This window comes from Carcharodon carcharias, chromosome 10 (genome assembly GCF_017639515.1).
Source record: "Carcharodon carcharias isolate sCarCar2 chromosome 10, sCarCar2.pri, whole genome shotgun sequence".
NCBI lineage: Eukaryota > Metazoa > Chordata > Chondrichthyes > Lamniformes > Lamnidae > Carcharodon > Carcharodon carcharias.
The window spans coordinates 125,291,623-125,311,082 of record NC_054476.1 but is presented as its reverse complement, the minus strand read 5'-3'; the positions used below and the strand labels follow the sequence as shown (position 1 = coordinate 125,311,082).

General features: G+C 42.1%; 1 protein-coding gene across 6 annotated transcripts in view; it reads left to right on the top strand.

Moving 5' to 3' along the window:
- The first annotated feature begins 1,954 nt into the window (after window positions 1–1,954).
- slc5a2 (solute carrier family 5 member 2) overlaps window positions 1,955–19,460 on the top strand; it is a 32,568-nt gene continuing 15,062 nt past the window's right edge. For all 6 annotated transcript variants that reach the window (XM_041197487.1, XM_041197486.1, XM_041197483.1 and 3 more), the window contains exons 1-6: window positions 1,955–2,059; window positions 2,610–2,715; window positions 6,777–6,857; window positions 8,834–9,063; window positions 11,803–11,938; window positions 17,748–17,855. In XM_041197487.1, coding sequence (XP_041053421.1) covers window positions 1,964–2,059; window positions 2,610–2,715; window positions 6,777–6,857; window positions 8,834–9,063; window positions 11,803–11,938; window positions 17,748–17,855 — 757 coding nt within the window. In that variant the 5' untranslated portion in view covers window positions 1,955–1,963. The remainder of the gene's footprint in view (window positions 2,060–2,609; window positions 2,716–6,776; window positions 6,858–8,833; window positions 9,064–11,802; window positions 11,939–17,747; window positions 17,856–19,460) is intronic.

Sequence of the window (19,460 nt, the reverse complement as noted above, 5' to 3'; positions counted from 1 at the left end):
TAAGTATGTTAACACGTAGTAGCATTTTATGACTCCTGATCAGCGTGTCCTTGGGATTCCAAACTTTTCCCAAGCTGGCCCTGCCTTGTAACATCACTGCCTGGGAGGAACACTTGACATTTGAAGCTTGACACGCTAAGATGTGTATTCACCTAATGGATGACACTATATTGCATTTATAATCCTAATTAACCCCTAAGTTTTTTAAACAACCTTATTCACTGGCTGAGCCATCTTTAAGAATTTGTGGCTAGGTCTCTCTACTCATCTACACATTTCAAAATCATGCCATTTATAATATACTGTCTTTCCGAGTTAGTCCTCCCAAAGTGCAATCACTTCACACTTCTCCATTAACTCCATCTCCTATGCTTGTGTCTATTTCACCATTCAATCTATGCCACCCTGAACCCTATAACTATCATCATTAATATTACTACTTCATCAAGCTTCATATTAAATATCATAGCAAACTTTATTATGCTGCTCCCTACATCAGAGTTTAGATCAGTTATAAAAATTAAAAAGAGTAAAGGGCCCAAAACTGACCCTTACAACATCACTGTTCCCAAGCTCCCAGGAATATGAATATTACTTCTTTCAGACTACCAGTAATCAAACACATTAATAGCCCCAAACCCCAGGATTCTGACATATTACTGCTTGCACTCCTCAGTGACTAGGTATGTTACAGCCCCCAGATCTACAGCAGTTAGGCACACTACAATCTTTGGATTCCTAAGGATCAGTTGTAGAACCTGTCCCTAGTCTCCCAGAGATCTCAGTATTACTGGTGCTTTACTGTCCCTGGACCGTCAGGGATCAGATTCATATTTCCCACATGTAAGCATATCAATTGGATGAGATACATTTGATGAAATTTGATTTAAGTTTGTCATTTTGTAGCTGATACCTCTCTCACTTTCAGCTTTTAGCCTCCCCCTCAATATCAGCACCCTTTCTCTATTTTATCAGTATTCCTGTGGTCAGTGATCCTCTGAACTTGATCTTTTGTCTTCATAAGATTCAAAACTGTTCACACCGCCCTGCATCTTCACGTGCTTGAAGTCAAGACTCATTGCTTTTCTCCTACCCTAATTCATACTTTACCAGGAATCATCACATTCCTCACTCTTCCTTTCATTTTGCATTGTACAGACCTTTAAAAACCCAAGAATGGTATCACCTGACTGCCGTAGTTCCTTTTTTCCCTTATCATCTCTTATGCCCATTTCAACTTTGGTTCTGTCTCATATTCTACGTTCCTAACCTGGATCTCACAATAACAAATGAAGGAATAATTTACCCTGGATAACTTTGAGATTTATTTCCAACAGGCCCTGTTTGTTGTGTTACTCCTGGGTTGGCTCTTTGTCCCAGTCTATTTGACAGCTGGGGTGAGTATGAGATTCCATTTCCATTTCCATTGAACTGTTCTGGTATTTGTATCATACAATTTTCAGACGATGAGCGGGCTTATCCAACACATTCTGGCACCCAGTATCCTGGAGCTGGATTCAAACATGGGGGTCCCAGTGATGGAAGAACACTTTATCCAACACACTGTGGTATCCAGTGCCCTGCAGTTGGATTCAACCCTGGATGTCACTAGTGGAGGTAATATTGAGTTTGGGTGATAGTGTAAAATGGATGATCAATTGTGTAAAGTGGATAATATCAATTCATCTGCCTGTTATACGTCTCTGCTGAATTTTATTTTCATTGACTTCAATCACTACCACCCTTTGTACACTATCAGCCAAAGTCAAAATGATTCCCAGTGTATCAAACATAATGTGACAACCAGTTCTGATTAATGTCTCCAGGAACATTTTTATCTGTCAAACCTTTGTAAACAAATATTGGCCTAAGCGGATTCAGCATCTATTTAAGCAGAGGAAACTTGTAAATGAAAATATTTGCCCATTATTTGACTTCCTGTGTCCTTTCCCAGGTCATCACTATGCCCCAATACCTAATGAAAAGGTTTGGAGGAAACCGAATCAGACTCTACCTCTCCCTCATCTCTCTATTTCTATACATATTTACCAAGATCTCAGTGAGTATCTTCTCATAATCATCACTTCATTCAACTTTTTATTGACTCTCTCTTTGAAGGGTACTAAAGGTGAGATCTACTCCTTAACAGATGTTCTTATGGTGAAATTTCTTCTTTATGGGTAAACTATGTCTGTAAAGGGTCCTTGATGGCCAGGCACTCTCTTTAATAGAAAACAGAATTACCTGGAAAAACTCAGCAGGTCTGGCAGCATCGGTGTAGAAGAAAAGAGTTGACGTTTCGAGTCCTCATGACCCTTCGACAGAACTGAGTTCATGGGTCATGAGGACTCGAAACGTCAACTCTTTTCTTCTCCGCCTATGCTGCCAGACCTGCTGAGTTTTTCCAGGTAATTCTGTTTTTGTTTTGGATTTCCAGCATCCGCAGTTTTTTGTTTTTAACTCTCTTTAATAGTCTTGATGGGAAATTTTAAGAGATCTTAATGGCCATTCTGTCTTTTTATTGATGTCCAATGATTAGACCCCCCTCTTCAGTTGGATTTCACTGTCATTGATATTTATTCATAAACGCTTATCTGATTGCCTGGTAGGTGGACATGTTCTCTGGAGCAGTCTTCATCCAACAAGCTCTGGGATGGAACATCTATGTTGCAGTAATTGCCTTGCTGATTATTACCTGTATCTACACTGTTACAGGTAGGCAGTCACTTGAGAAATTGAGAAGGAGAAAATTGGAAAAATTAACCATATGTAGCTGGAAGAAACCATATCTTCAATGGTCTGTGCTCAGTCAGCTGTTGTACCCAGTGTAGAACTAAACCCCACAAGTAGGAAAGCCAGCTTCCACCTCTGGTCTGTGCTGGCTTAGCTGATCTCACCCAGAGTAGAATTAAACCCCACAAGCAGCAAGGTACTATCTCTAGCCTGTGGTTAGGTAGCTAATCACAGTTGGGTTAGCAAGAGAACTGCTAAAATTGCCCATGAATTGGGAGAATAAAAAACCTGAGGTTCCTGCTTTTGATTATATTCAGTGATGCTTGTTGCAATGTTTCATTTGTGTGGACATCAGGTGTGATCAGGATCAGACACAACTTGATTGCAACCTCTCCATGCCATGAACATGTCATGCAGCACATGCTGTCTAGAGTTATTATGTGTCTATCTTGCAAGGAAATTGTGGGCCTTACAGGCTCCCTCAAAAGGGCTAATCCCCCATTGGATAAGAGTCCCAGCATCTGCTTTCTCCCATTCCTGGATCAGTTGCCACCAATCAGACGACCCTTGTATTTGTAAATCTTCACTGGCTCAAAATATAAAAAAGACCTTTTTACTTGATTCCAGAGAGTAATCTGGATTTACTCTTCACTCACTAGGTTGAGATTTACATAGTCAAAGTTTAGAAATCCACTGACCAATCAAAGTTATTGAGGAACTGGCTTAGTAGAAGCAAAGATGCTTACAAAGTGGGTTATGGCAAGACCATTACTGTGAACATTTTTGAAGCTTACTTTCTAACTGAGGCCTTGTAACTCTTTCAAGTACAAACATGTTTCCATCTGTTCCTATTCAGATGAAGTTACATTGTTTCATAGTTTGCCATTGTGAGATTTGAACCCTTGATACTCTTTTGAGTAAACCTGTTTCCATCTGTTTCAGATGAAGTTACATTGTTTCATAGTTTGCCATTGTGAGATTTGAACTCTTGATCTTGGGGTTACAAACCCAGTACCATAACCACTTGGCCATTTAGGCCAAAAGGAGTGTTGTGTTGTTGTAACTCTTTCGAGTACAAACCTGTTTCCATCTGTTTCAGATGAAGTTACATTGTTTCATAGTTTGCCATTGTGAGATTTGAACCCTTGATCTTGGTATTACAAACCCAGTACCATAACCACTTGGCTATTTAGGCCAAGCACTGAGGCCTTGTACCTAACTACTTGAGACCAACCAACTAACTGAAGCCAAATAGTTAATTAAGGCTTGTTTAGCCCTACCAACAAAATCAGGCCTAATTTCCTCAATTCAAGACAGCATTAATTCAGGTTACTGTAATTTAGGAACATTGTATTTCCATCCCCTCCCAGTGTTATTGTGAGCTTTTGGCAGTATTAACGTTACATGTGGAAGAAGAAACTAGATATAGGAGGAACATTCCCATATTTTTGAATATCCCTGTGCCCAACAAGTGGGCAACACTGCTGAGTTCTTTCCAAAACAACAATCTGTTCCAGTCGATAAACTAACATGTTAAGCAATGTCTTTGATACAATGTTCCTCTTTTAATTTTTAGCTTATGCTGACAGTAGTGCTAAGCAGCTGGGCAATTAAAATTCCTCAATCATGTTTTGTTGTAATTATTCTTGAGGCCTTTGACTCTTCTGCTCTGTAATTTTTTACAGGGTCAGTTGGAACATTTTGGAATATCAATTGACAATGCCCTTGCTCTAGTATTAACCATGTGCTTCCCCATTCTAGTAATAAAATTACATTTTTAATCCTTATACTGTGGGAATATCTGAAGAAACTCTGATTATTCAGTTTTATTCCTTTTCAGCATGCCATTATGACCTTGAATGAACATCAATACTGCAGCAATAATTCCATGTAAACTTTAGGAAAATTGTTCTAAAATCAGATTCTCCCACATTCATCCCCATCCACACTATTATAGCCTGTACTATTGTAGGTGCTGAATCTGTGTATATTAGGAATGGAATACAAAGGGGGAGAAGTCATGTTTCAGCTACACAAGGCTGTAGCTGGACCACACCTGGAGCACTGAGAACATTTCTAGGAACCACACCTTCGGAAGAATATTGGCCTTGGAGGGAGTGCAGTGTAGGTTTACCAGGATGATACCTAGACTCCAAAGGTTAATCTATGAGGAGAGATTAAGCTAACTGGAGTTAGCCAAGAATTTAGAAAGTTATGGGTGATTTGATCAAAATATCCAACATATTAAGAGGAAAAGGTGGGGTAGCTTGGAAGAAACTATTTCTGCTAGTTAGGAAGTCTAGGGCACGATCAAAAAATTAGAGTCAGACCTTTCAGTAATGAAAACAGGAAATACTTCTACATGGAAAGGATAGTAGAAGCTTGGAACTCTGCAAATGGTAATTGATGTTCCGTCAACTGGTAATTTTAAAACTGAGGTTGAAAGTTTTTTTTGTTAGCCAAAGATATGTAGGGATATGGCACAGAGGCAGGTGTATGGAGTTAGGTCGCAGATCAGTCATGATCTCAACAAAATAGCCTCCTCTTGTCCTATATTCCACTGATGTAGGGACCACACCTCAAAAGGCTATTCTCCATGAACTCAGACAGTGAGTATCAGCAGGTAATTGTACCAGAGGGTACCTCACAGCTGAGTCCGACCCTATTCTCCCCCAACATTCTCACAGATTTTAATGAAGCTACCGCATGCTTAATTGATCTGTAGCAAGGATAAAACTTTCTTGATGTTATATGCATATGAGCTCAGTGCATCGAGTGGAGACCCTGGTCATTGCACATCGTGGGAGACTGACCTCAGTGCCTGCACATAGGTGTAACATTCATTGAACATCATTCTTTTCATAGCAGGCACCGTGAAATCTGAGTCTGCTGCTTCTTAGGCCAAGGGAAGCTATCACTGCAGCCTTTACTGAGAATGGCCAAATCCTTATCCATTCCCTATTCCTCCAGCTCCCTCATTCTCTGTGATTCAACTGGGACAATTTCTTCACTTCCACTGTGTAGATTTCACAAGGTGAAAGTCTCTGAGCTGCAGCATAGAGCAAAAAAAGATGATCGATGAGGGGATGTAATTTTTGTGGGGGGAGGAATGGTAGGATACTGGAGGGATTGCTGCTGAGTTAGTTGCCCTTGCCCTGTTGGGTAAAATTTTGTAGAGAAAGGGGTAGGGTAACTGGCATCACCATCCCCTAGAAACGCATAAAGACTTTTTTCCACTTCCTTCACCATATTGTCATCATTGTCCTCCTCTTCCACCACATTTGACTGTGGGAGACCTGCAGATGAAAAGGACATGAGGATGTACAGCATTCAGACAACCAGGAGTTCAGTGTCAGCTAGGCCCCTTAAAATACTTTATTACGAACAGATACTACTTATCTCCTAATCATTTGCTACTGGCACTGTCCTAGCAACCTCAGCTTCTCATGGACCTCGATTGCCTGCTCCTCAAAATCAGGTCCCCCAGATCCTCCCACCTGTGAACTGTCTGCCTCAGTCATTATGAGCCAGTTTCTCCTGAAACAATATTAACAGCGACAGGTAAAGATAAGTATCTGAAGGGAATCTCCAACATGGCAGCAGACAGCTGATGTAACTAATGCTAGAAGGACTGGACAATGTGTGAGAGATTGGAGGAGTAAGAGTCTGCTTGTGATCGATACCTCAATAATTCAAGGTAGAAGAAGAGATTTATTGAATCATAGTGCAGTATGAAATAAGACTTAGCATCCTCTTTAAGAAGTGAAGGCGATGAGTAGAGGGATCCCATAATGCTAAAGTGAAAAGGCTTGTTTCCATGCAATGCTGACTTTTTTTTATTAATTCATGGGATCTGGACATTGCTGGCTAGGCCAGCATTTATTGCCCATCCCAAATTGCCCTTGAGAAGGTGGTAGTGAGCAGCCTCCTTGAACCGCTGCAGGCCATGTGGTGTAGGTATACCCACTGTGCTGTTAGGAAGGGAGTTCCAGGATTTTGACCCAGCGACAGTGAAGGAACTGCTTCTTTCTGATTGGTTCTAGGAGGCCTGGCTGCACTGATGTACACTGACACAATACAGACATTTGTGATCATCGCTGGAGCTTTTGTACTGATGGGATACTGTAAGTGAGTCACTCTTTGCACCTTCCAAACAAGAAAGATTTAAAATCTTCCCCATGTCTCCTTGATGCCTCACTGAGTTTACACTGTTACTGAGCCATACAGAGCAGGAATGACCAGTAAGGGCTGACTTGGCTGATCTTATCCAGGACAAGGGATGGGCATGTTTGGAGCATTGTGCCTTTAGCTTTGGGAAGAAGGAAATCAGCCAGTGCTTGCAGCCCTAATCAATAACCAGGAACCTCTCCTGTAAAGTGCACGTGTGTGGATGTTGGTTGCAAGCTGATTGGTAATATTATCTGCAATTGAGTACCCTGCTGACACTATCAGGACCTCTACTGGAACTTGGATGAGGCATCAGAGGGTGTCTAGTTTTTCCTGGAGCCTGTATCCAGAAAGAGTCAGCAGCTTGAGATAAGGATGGGAGGAAACTGAAAGAAGACGACAAAGCCCTATTGCTCCACAAATGGTGCACATAAGCCCATCTATATCAACACAACAAAAACACTATTACTCACTTTAATCATTTTTGTTTGGGACCATTAATGCTTGTCATGGTTCAGGATGCTTTGGGCCCTTTCCCACAGAATAGTCTTAGATTTGAAGAGTTTTTAACAAGCATTCTGGACAAAAGTTGACTAAAATCAAGTCACCTTTCAGCAGAGCCCCAAGTTAACTGTTGGACCCATAGGCAGATAAGAGACATTTAAGATGTAGTATGGCTAGTTGTTTTTATACAGATGCCAAGCAATGGCCAATTCATTAATAATGTCTGACCATTCAGGAAGGCATCTAACACTTAGATGCTGACAAAACTCTTTTGATCTCTGCTTGTGTTTGAAGCAAAGTTTTCGGGCACCAACTATAGGAGGCAATGAAGTCCCAGAGAGGTTGTGAAAAGAGCTAACTTCTGACCTAATGTTCAAGACGTGTAGCAGTCTATCGCTTTAAGTTAAGCAACCAACCCCAACACAGATTAATAGGTATTTTGTAACAGTAAAGAAACAGAAAGTATATTGATTGTACCAAGTATCTCTCATCTTACTCAGTGTTATGTATGTTTTGCCTACTGTGAAATAAAGCAGCTTACAATGGAACTGAACACCATCTCTCCTAGCATTAACACTGTCCGCCTTCAGAGTGATTAAAGGAGTGAACATGCTTAAGATATGGAGAATCAGAACACAAGCATGTTTTGTTGCTAAAATTCTGGGTTTAATAGATAACAGGCAGTGGGAGTCAAAATCCATTTGTAGTAAGTTACCAGGCTGCTTAGGGAAGTAGCTGATGCCTTTAAACCCAAATGGAAATGGATAGTAAATGGGATGAAGGATAGGAAACAAATACCCTTTAAGAGATTTATGTTGTAGTGGGGGAAGCTGCTGAGTGGGTGCCGTGGAACTCGGTGTTGGAATCATTACAATTATTAATTTACTCAACTGGTGTGTATTCAGAAACTTAATGCAAAGTGATCAAATTTGCAGATTATCTCAAACTAGACAGGGCAGTGGAATCAAAAGAGGCAGTTCAGAAATTGCAAACTGAACTGAACGATATGTGTAAGTAGGCAGAACAATGCCAGATTAAATTTAATGCTGACAAGTATAAAGTGATGCAAGAAAAATAGATGATATACATGCTGTGTGAATTGTGCTGAAATATCTAAGGATAAAACTGAAAGAAATCTGGGAGTCATAGTAGATTTGAAATTCAGACATGAACGACCAATAAAGAGTAGCATTCAACAAAACCATATATAGCTTAAACAGTGGAATGTCAGTCAAGGTCATCATGATCAAACCATATGCTGAAGATTCTGTCCAGTTCTGGTTGCCAAAAACAAAAGAGCTATTTAGGTGCAGGAGGCAGTGTAGGAAAGAGTTATGAGGGTAATCCCTAGTCAGAGAGCTCTGAGTTATAAGGAAAGACTAGAAAAATTCGACCATTAACCTGTGGATTTCCATTCCATCTTCCATAGCTTTCCATGAAGTTGGGGGCTACCAGGCTTTATTTACCAGGTACAAAGATGCTGTGCCAAGCCTTCGTGATTCAATGAATCCACTCCGCTATAACATCTCTGACAAATGCTACCTCCCTCGTGCTGACTCATACAACCTCCTGCGAGATGCGGTCAGTGGTGATTTACCCTGGCCAGGATTAATCTTTGGCATTACCATCATTGGAGTTTGGTTCTGGTGTAGTGATCAGGTAGGCTGGTGATTGACCGTTGATCCACAGCTCTTGAGAATGACTTTTCTTTAAAAAAAAACACAAATCAGAGTCCATGGCTTGAATTTCTTGCTCGTCGGGCGTGCAAGATTGGCAGGCCCGGGAGCGGACAGAAAACGGACTCCCAACTGTGATCGCCCCCTGACTGCAATTTCACACTGGCTAGCCAAGTAATGACCAACCAGCGTGAAACACACGCTGAGAAAGGTTCAGCACTGCCGGTAGGGGCGGGTCACCGCGGGTGCTAGTGAGCGTTTCCGGGGAGCTCCATAAAGGTAGACAGCTGCCTCAGGGAGCTGCAGACCTCCACAAAATAAATGAAACAACAAAAATGCTGCAAAATATGTCCATACAGCACAATCAAGCATCTGAAGGCATACCTCATGAAAAAACAGTCCCCAGATATCTCTTTTTATCTTATTTCCCCACGAAGATTTCATCCCGCCCTGGATCGAGATTTGAGCAAAAATGTAAAGGCCGCCTGCCCAATTGGCCCGTTGGCCAACCATAAAAGTGGACGGGCCACAAAAATCGCTTTCAATTGCCTTCTTAATGGGCTTAATTGTCAGCGGGCGTGCTTCCGATTGCTGCGCACACCCGCCAACCTGAAGATTGCTCGCATGCGGGATGATGTCAGGACGCTCGCCCCCGACGTCATCTCGTACTATTCCAGGCTTTATAAAATGAAATGATATCTGAGAGGGACTGATAGGCACTGTTACAGTTTTGAGGTTTTTAAGGTCATTATGTTTTGCTACTGTGTCTTTATTTTAATGTAAAATGAATGGAGTCATGCTACCTGTTCTGAAGTCTGTCTGACAGCAAGCCTGGGTGGTTTAATTTTTTGAGATTAAAGGGGCCCAGGTTGTCTTACAGGGAATAAAGTGCAATGTGTTTACTCTTGGAGACAATGACAATGTTTGTTAACAGTGAATTGGCTGAGTCTGCAAAGCCCCAAAAAAATGTTGAGAATGTTAAGTTGTAAACAATTGTGCAACAGTCCACTGACTTCAAGATAATAGAGTTGGGGTCTCAAGGATAGCTAATCAACATTTCTAACTGGGTACAAAGCCCATATGATTCACATTGCCATGGAGATGGGATTTGGGAGGGGAAGGGTCTAAGATATTCCTGAAAACTCACCGACAAGGTTAGTCTGCCAGGATCCTGGGGAGGGAGAGAAGCCATAGGCAGCAAGATGCTGTGTTTCACCATGCAGGTGGGAGCTTGCACTCGGATTGAAAAGACCGAATTCATGAGGAGTTAAAACAAGGCTGGAAGATTCGCCTAATTTGCGCTAAGGGAAGAATCTCCAGGGAAAAAAAAACCTCACTGTGAAAGTGCTAAGATTAAGTTTCCAGGCTGAGAAAGGAAAATAACAAAAGTAAACCCTTGGGACCTAGGAATCACCTTGGACTGATTCTGGGAGAATTGAATGCCTACTTAAAGGATAGTATGAAGTATTTTTGAGAAGTATGTTTTCAGTTGTGCTAAAAGTGAAAGGGGAATGTTTTGTTTTGTGTTCTGAAGAATAAGTTGCCTCCAAAGATAGTATTTAGTCAAGTGTGCTTTCAGTCTTTTGTCACAGTAAAAGTCTAAATGTGAAATCTTGTCATGTCGGCCTCTTGGCAGTTAATCAGGAGTTTGAATTTCTTTTAAAAAGTTATCGGACTCTATGGAGACCATAACAACACAAGTTTGAAAAGGAATCAGGGGAAATGATTGATAGTGAAATCTATAAAATTGGTTTTGAGGAGATAGGAGAGAATTCATGAGAATGGAGCTGGTCTTTAGGGAGAGAGCGTCAGAGAATTGAGAATGATAACTGAAGAATGAATCTGTGATGGTGGAACAGGGAAGGCAGAAACACTTTAACATATACTCAAAAGAGTCAATGGTGCAGGAATTCAGAGCTTCGAGGTTGGCAGGTCAGGAGGAACAAGGATGTGGAAGGATTTGAAGTCGTGCACAAGAATTTTAAATTTGATGTTCTAAGGGACGGGGAGGTCATGAAGGATGGTAAGGGTAGCGGTGAAAGATGGTGTACATTAGGTTGAAGGATATAGTAATACCAGTAAGGACAGGAGTAATAGGTGAGAGTGCTATGGCCAGGAGCGATAGATGAGCCCTAAGGCCTAGGGCAATATGTGCCATCAGTAAGGACAGAGATGATGGACAGGGGTGAAAGATGAGAACAGTAAGGATAGTGATAGGTGAGTGAGGCAGGATGTGGGTAATGGAAGCCTGAATGAATTGGAGTTTATATAGAGAGGAGTTTGGGAGTCAGTAAGAAGAGTGTTGGAGTCATCAAACCTGAGGTGACTTGGAGGATGTAGCTGGGGCAAAGGTAGGAAATGTTTTGAAGGACAAAACTGCCTCAAATTTGGCATTAAATTGGTAAACTCATTTAGTGAGGATGTGAAATGGATGGCAGCAGCGGGGAAGGGGAGGGGAAATAATCACATTGTTAAAATAAGGCTCCTCTTCCAAAATCAGGGTCACTCTGTTTGATGGGACAGAGTAGAAGGAGTATTATCTAACCTTTGCTGTTTCTCAATACAGAGTGTTTGACAGGGTAATGCAGAATGAGTATGGATCTGTATCTAACCCGTACTGTATACGTGCTGAGAGTATTTGATGCTGACAGTTAATTTTGAATCCTCCAGGAATAAAATTTCTGCTCAGATATTTCTAATAGTTGCTACTCTACTTTTCCAGGTCATCATCCAGCGTTGCCTTGCTGCCAGGAACCTGACGCATGTGAAGGCTGGTTGTGTCCTATGTGGCTACATAAAGCTGTTGCCCATGTACCTGATGGTCTTGCCAGGAATGATCAGTCGAATACTTTACCCAGGTAAGTTTTCTAAATCAAATACCTTTTTGTTCCAAGCCAATTATTCTTGTTAATGGGCACAAGAACCAATATTGGTGGATTATTGAAGTGTATTTGTAGAAACTCCAAATGAACTATCTCCAAATAAAACAACTGGAACAGAAAAAAGAGTTACAGACCATTGCCAACCTGTTCCTTGCCAACTGCCCAACAGCCTCCAAACACACACCACCACAAAATGATAGTGATCGCAGCTTGCATCATAATCTTCAGACCGGTAACTTTCTAATCTTTCTTTATAGCATATATTATAGTATATCTGGACTTCCAGAAGGCCTTTGATAAGGTGCCGCACAAAAGATTAATACACAAGATAAGATCATACAGAGTTAAGGGTAATATAAGAGCTTGGATAGAGGATTGGCTAACCAACAGAAAGCAGAGAGTTGGGATAAATGGGTCTTTTTCTGGATGGCAAGCTGTAACTAGTGGGGTGCCACTGGGTTCGGTCCTTGGGCCCCAACTATTTACAATTTGTATTAATGACTTGGATTCAGGGATAGAAGGTACTATAACTAAATTTGCAGATGACACCAAAATAGGTGGGAAAGTAAGTTGCAATGAAGAAATAAGAAAATTACAAATGGATGTGGACAGGTTAGGTGAATGGGCCAAAATTTGGCAGATGGAGTTTAACGTGGATAAGTGTGAGGTTATCCATTTCTGTTGGAAGAATAAAAAGGTGACTTATTATTTAAATGGAAAGAAACTTCAGAATGCTTCAGTGCAGAGGGATCTGGGTGTCCTCGTGCATGAATCGTTGAAAGCTAGTATGCAGGTACAGCAGGTAATAAGGAAGGCAAATGGAATTTTGGCATTTATTGCTAAAGGAATAGAGTATAAAAATAGGAAAGTGTTGTTTGAACTGTACAAGGCATTGGTGAGATTGCACCTGGAGTACTGTGCACAGTTTTGATCCCCTTACTTGAGGAAGGATGTAATTGCATTGGAGGTGGTTCAGAGAAGGTTCACTAGATTGATTCCAGAGATGCGGGGCTTGTCTTATGAGGAGAGATTGAGCAGTTTAGGCCTATACTCGCTAGAGTTTAGAAGGATGAGAGGAGATCTAATTGAGGTATATAAGATGTTAAAGGGGATAGACAAAGCAGACATGGAGCGGATGTTTCCCCTTCTGGGGCATTCTAGAATGAGAGGCCATAGTTTTAGGCTAAGGGGTGGTAGATTTAAATCAGAGATGAGGAGGAATTACTTTTCTCAAAGAGTCGTGAATCTGTGGAATTCACTACCTCAGAGTGCAGTGGATGCTGGGATGCTGAATAAATTTAAGGAGGAGATAGACAGATCTTTAATTAGTAATGGGTTGAAAGGTTATGGGGAGAGGGCGGGAAATTGGAGTCGAGACCGAAATGAGATCAGCCATGATCATATTGAATGGGGTGGGGGGGGTGGGGGGGGGGGCAGGCTCAAGGGGCTGAATTGCGTACTCCTGCTCCTAGTTCTTATGTTCTTCTTTGGTGGAATCAATTTTATAGGCCCTTTAATGGGAGCAGGGAACTTTACCGATGGGGACAGCGCTTTGTGATAATGTATGAAGCGAACTGAAAAAGTCTAAGTACCAATGGGTCTACCTGTACCGGGTTTTCTAATGTCATACCATCTGATACTGTACAGAACAGGCTTGGCTCAGAGGCCTGAAATGACACTCCATCCTGTCACCAGCTGAAGGAAATTTCAGATATTTTTTTCCCTGTCCTCTTCACAGTTAGAATTTACCTGCTCTGCTGTCTCTTTCCATGCCACTCACTGCATTTTGTTAAGGAGGATTACCAATGCTGGCAGGCCTCCTTGGCTGACCCTTGTTGAACATGGATTCTCAGGTTCTTTCAGTAAAGGCAGCATTACAGCCCATATCCACTATGCATTTCCAATACATTCATCAAAGTTGCTCTCCAAATGATCCTTTGGAATTAGAAGTGCAGCTTTAGGATACTACGCTGGAACCTTTTAAAGTGGCTATTCTGGAAGTACTGCTGCTTTACCCCTGTGGATCCTGAGCTGGGCAAAGGTTGTTGGCAAGGCCTAGTGAAGTGACAAAACAGGACTACATGCATGGCAAATCGGGGAAGCCGCATGCTATAGACAGAGCTAATGGATCAGATTATAGCTCTGCAGTCCTGCCACATCCAGTCGTGAATAGTGGTGGAAAATTAAGCAACTAATCAGAAAAAGAGGCTCCACAAATATCCCATCTTCAATGATGGGAGAATCCAGCGCATCAGTGCAGAAGACAAGGCTGAAGCATTTGCAAACATCTTCAGCCAGAAGTGCTGAGTGGATATTCATTTCAGTCTCCTCCTGAGGCCCCCCCATCACTGATGCCAGTTTTTAGCCAATTTGATTCACTTCATGGATACAACAAAGGCTATGGGCCCTGACAACATCCTGCCAGCACAGAAGACTTGTGCTCCAGAACTAGCTGAGCCACACACCAAGCTGTTTCATATAGCTACAACACTGCCATCTGCCTGACAATGTGGAAAATTGTCCGGGTATGTCCTGTCCAAAAAAAGCAGGATAAATGCAATCCAGCCAATTGTTGCCTCATCAGCCTCTTCTCAATCATCAGCAAAGAAGGTGTCATCAACAATACTATCAAGAGGCACTTACCTGTACAGGCATGACCTGTACACCGATGCTCAGCTGGGTTCCTCCAGGGCCACTTGGCTCCAGACCTCATTATAGCCTTGGTCCAAACATGAACAAAAGAACTGAATTCCAGAGGTGAGGTAAGAGTGACTGCCCTTGGCATCAAGGCAGCGTTTGACTGAGTGTGGCAACTTGGAGCCCTAGCAAAATTGAAGTCAAGGGGAATTGGAGGGCAAACTCTCCACTGGTTGGACTCATACTCAACACAAGGAAGGTGACTGTGGTTGTTGGTGCCCAATCATTTCAGCCCTGGGACATCACTGCATGGGGTTCCTCAGGGTTGTGTCCCAAGCCCAACCATTTTCAGTTGGTTCCAGATAAGGTCAGAAGTGGAGATGTTTGCTGATGATTGCATAATGTTCAGTACCATTTGCAACTCCTCAGATTCTGAAGCCATCTGTGCCTTCATGTAGCAAGACCTGGGCAACATTCAGGCTGATCTGTGGCAAATACCATTTGTGCCACTCAAGTGCCAAGCAATAACCATCGCCAATAAGAGAGAATCTAACTAGCTCCTTTTAATATTCAATGGTCTTACCATCACTGTATCCCCACAAAGCAACATCCTAGGAGTTACTATTGACCAAAAACTTAACTGGACAAGCCATACAATTACTGCGGTTAAAAAAGCAGGTCAGAGGCTACAAATTCTGTGGTGAGTAACTCACCTCCTGACTCTCCAAAGATTATCCACCATTTACAGGGCACAAGTCAGGAGCGTGATGGAATACTCTGCACATGCCTGGGAGGGTGCAGCTCCAACAACACTGAAGTAGCTTGACACCATCCAGGTCAAAGCAGGCCTCTTGGTCGGCACCCCATCCACCACCTTAAAGGTTTACTCCTTCTACCACTGGGGTACAGTGGCAGCAGTATGTACCATCTACAAGATGCAATGCAGCAACTTGCCAAGATTCCTTTGACAGCACCCTCCAAACCTGTGATCTCTACCATTTTGGAAGAGCAAGAGCAGCAGATGCTTGGGAACACCACCACCTGAAAATTCCTCTCCAAGTCACACACCAGCCTGACTTGAAACTATATCTCCATTCCTTCACTGTTGCTGAACTCCCTGGAACTTCACTGGAACTCCCAACCTAACAGCATTGTGGCTGTACCTACACCACATGAATGCAGGGTTCTCCACCTTCTAAGGAGCATTTGGGAAGACCGATATTTGCCGGCCTTGCCAGTGACGCCCACATCCCATGAATAAAAAGAAAGATAACTGTCAATGGGCTATCCCAGCATGAATTTAAACTGGCTCAGTGGAAACAATACTTTTAAGTTTAAAAAGATAAAAGTCCGATTTCTAAAGGACCTTGAACCATAGCCCCTTTATTCCAGTACCAGAAACTTCTTAGCTGAACCCCAAAAGCTTCAAGGCACCAAATTGATCATTTGAAATTTGAATCATTACAATTCTTGTTGTAATCTCAATTTCTCACTATGTTTCTCCATCCTGAATATGGTATAGCAGTAGATTCAGAATTTCGTCCTGAAACTTGTTTTGGAAACATGAGTTGGGGACTGTTCCAAGGGTGAGGACAAGCCTCACTGCTCTTGCAGCTTAAAAGGAGATTTAGTCAATATCTAACTCAAGATGTCCTTAACCTGGGAGTGTTCAATGGGACCACGTAGATGAGCCTTTATTCTGTATGTAAACTGCGCCTTTATTAGCCGAGGAATGTTATTTGATGGGACAGTGATCTTCACTCTGCCTAACTATTGCTACCAGTTGGTCAACATCTGAGGCAATATTCCATTCTAATAGGGTTCATTTGTACAAGGGTTCTCAGCTGGGGGTCTGTGGTTCCCTAGGGGCCTATGAGAAACTTTCAAGGGGCCAAATTGGACTCAGAACTTCAGAGCAAAATGTGCCAATCGGAGTGCCTCAGAAGAGCCAATTGATGAACAAAATGTCAATCACTCAGGCACGGTGACCTGTGCACACTCAAATGGCAACCTTGAATCTCACGGTTTAACAGATCAGCCTCAATGTGTTTCGGGAGATGCCTCCTGTCTTCTCAATGACAAACTGGATTTGTTCAGGTATCATTGGGTGTCCCTTTGTCCTTGATTGCCATGGCCACCAGCCTGTGAATTTATCAGTCAGAGAATGGTCCTCCATTTTACCACTGTCACAGGACAGCCAGACCAGACAGGTCTGATACAGTCCTCCCCAGTTCGGTAAGCCTATTCCCCAGCTACCATTTATCCAGAAGAGATCGAGTGTTCCAATCCAAAGTGATTACCAGAAAATCAGACCCAGTGCAGTCAGTCCAGCAGCGCAGTCACTGTTTCACTCTCTTCCCTTGCTAAATTTGAGCCAGTGCAACCAAATAGCATGCAACAGAGCCAGCCATGCAACAAGCCAATCCCAGAGGAAATTGCACTTGGAAGTCCAAAATAATACATGTCTGACTATGTGAATCGGGGGAAAAGGCACAATGAGAAATCAGTGACCAAGATCATTTCAGGCTCTCACACACAGCTGGCAGCAGACTTTTCAGGAAGGCACTTGATCAATCATTCCCCATTTCAGACTTCATCTCAGAGCTATTTTCAGCTTTTGGTTAACCATTCCCGCCACTTTTGCTAATTTCTGCATGTTTTGGTTTATTTTTCCTTTTGACTATTTCCCATTTGGATTTGGTCTCTGCAGATATTTTTCCATTTTCAATTTTACAGATTTCGCACCATTTCCTAATTTTTACAGCTTTTTCCCCTGTTTTCCAGTTAACCATTTTTCTTTTGAGACTGTCACTGAACATTTATTTTCAAATTTTTAGTTAATTATTTCACATTTTTAACTAATTTCTGTCGACAACACCGTCATATCTTGTCAAAATTGTTGCTAGCAACAATTGTTGCTAGCAAGAAATGTTATATTGAGGAAAATAAAAATACTAACAAATATATATTTAATTGTTTAACTAATTTTATACAGAAAAATTACTCATTGTGTTACATGGGGGTTCATGGAAATTTTTATTACAGAGAGGACAAGTCTCAGAAGCAAAAAGATTGAGAACCCCTGAATTCAAAGACAAATTTGGAAAACCCATGCAACTCATTATTATCCTTCAATCTTTTCTCACAGATGAGGTTGCGTGCATTGTGCCAGAGGAATGCGAAAAAATCTGTGGCACTCCAGTTGGTTGTTCGAACATTGCCTACCCAAAGTTGGTGGTTGCACTGATGCCCAACGGTTAGTAATCTGTATCAGTATAAAACCAAGCTACAGATAGCCCATCATCTATACTTCATCTTCCCTGTATCTCTCTTCATTCAACTCAGAATTTATCCTGTCAATTTCTCTGGCTCTTTCTTCCCTATTCTCACCTTTGATTGGCTCCACGGGCACTGACCAACTTACAACATCTTGCCTAGGTGGTCACGTATAAGGGAGGCTATTACATTATGGGGAAAATCACAATTGACCGTGATCTTTTCGTCACCCAATGTCAACACACAGAACACTTTCCAGCAGGGGTCACTGGACAGTGATCAGGAGCAAGATTTTATTACATCCCTAATGCAAAGACACTGGAGCCAATTGTAATGCCCCTCACTACACCTTATGCAAGATCAGTGAACTCAGCCCAGACCAGGGATGGAAACTGGATCCTTCCCAATCTGCTTGACACAGCTTCTCACTGGATAAACTTGCTCAGTCTATAATTTATCTTCATTCTTTGATAGGACATCAAACCAGGAACTCCTAAACTCAGTCTTTCCCCCTCTCTAATAATTCACACATTATTAAAATCCAAACTTGGTGTCACCATATCAATATTTCCTAATTTCCATCATCCTCTGGTATTTTTTCAATCTCAGTCCTGCACTATGGGCCTTGGCTTTTTACCTAAATTTCAAATCTAAAGGGAAGTGGAGGCCTCTTCTACACATTCCACTGTTTCCCACTGGGTTGCCCATACATATTCCACTGCTCTCAGTTAACACCCAGAATAAACAGCTTTGTTAGAGTCATAGAGGTTTACAGCACAGAAAAAGGCACTTTGGCCCATCAAGTCTGCGCCAGTCAAACAAGTACCTAACTATTCTAATCCCATTTTCCAGCACTAGGCCCATAGCCTTGTATGCCATGGCATCGCAAGTGTATATCCAAATACTTAAATGTTATGAGAGTTTCTGCCTTGACCACCCTTTCAGGCAGTGAGTTCCAGATTCTCACCACCCTCTGGGTGAAAAAGTTTTTCCTCACATCCCCTCTAAACTTCCTGCCCCTTACCTTAAATCTATGTCCCCTGGTTATTGATCCTTCCAAAAGGGGAAAGGTTTCTTCCTGTCTATCCTATCTATGCTCCTCATAATTTTATACACCTCAATCATGTCCACCCTCAATCTCCTCTGCTCCAGCGAAAATAACCCTAGTCCATCCAATCTCTCCTCATAACTAAAACTCTCCAGCCCAGGCAACATTCTGGTAAACCTCCTCTGCACTCTCTCTAGTGCAATCACATCCTTCCTATAATGCGGATTCCAGAACGGCAGGCAATACTCTAACTGTGGTCTAACAAGCATTTCCAACATAATCTCCCTGCTCTTATATTCTGTGCCTCAGCTAATAAAGGCAAGTATCTCATATGCCTTCTTAAACACCTTATCTACCTGTCCCACTACCTAAAGGGACCGGTGGACATGTACGCCAAGGTCCCTCTGATCCTGGGTACTTCCCAGGCTCCTACCATTCATCATGTATTCCCGTACCTTGTTTGTCCCGCCCAAGTGCATCACCTCATGCTTATCCGGATTAAATTCCATTTGCCACTGATCAGCCCATCTGATTAGC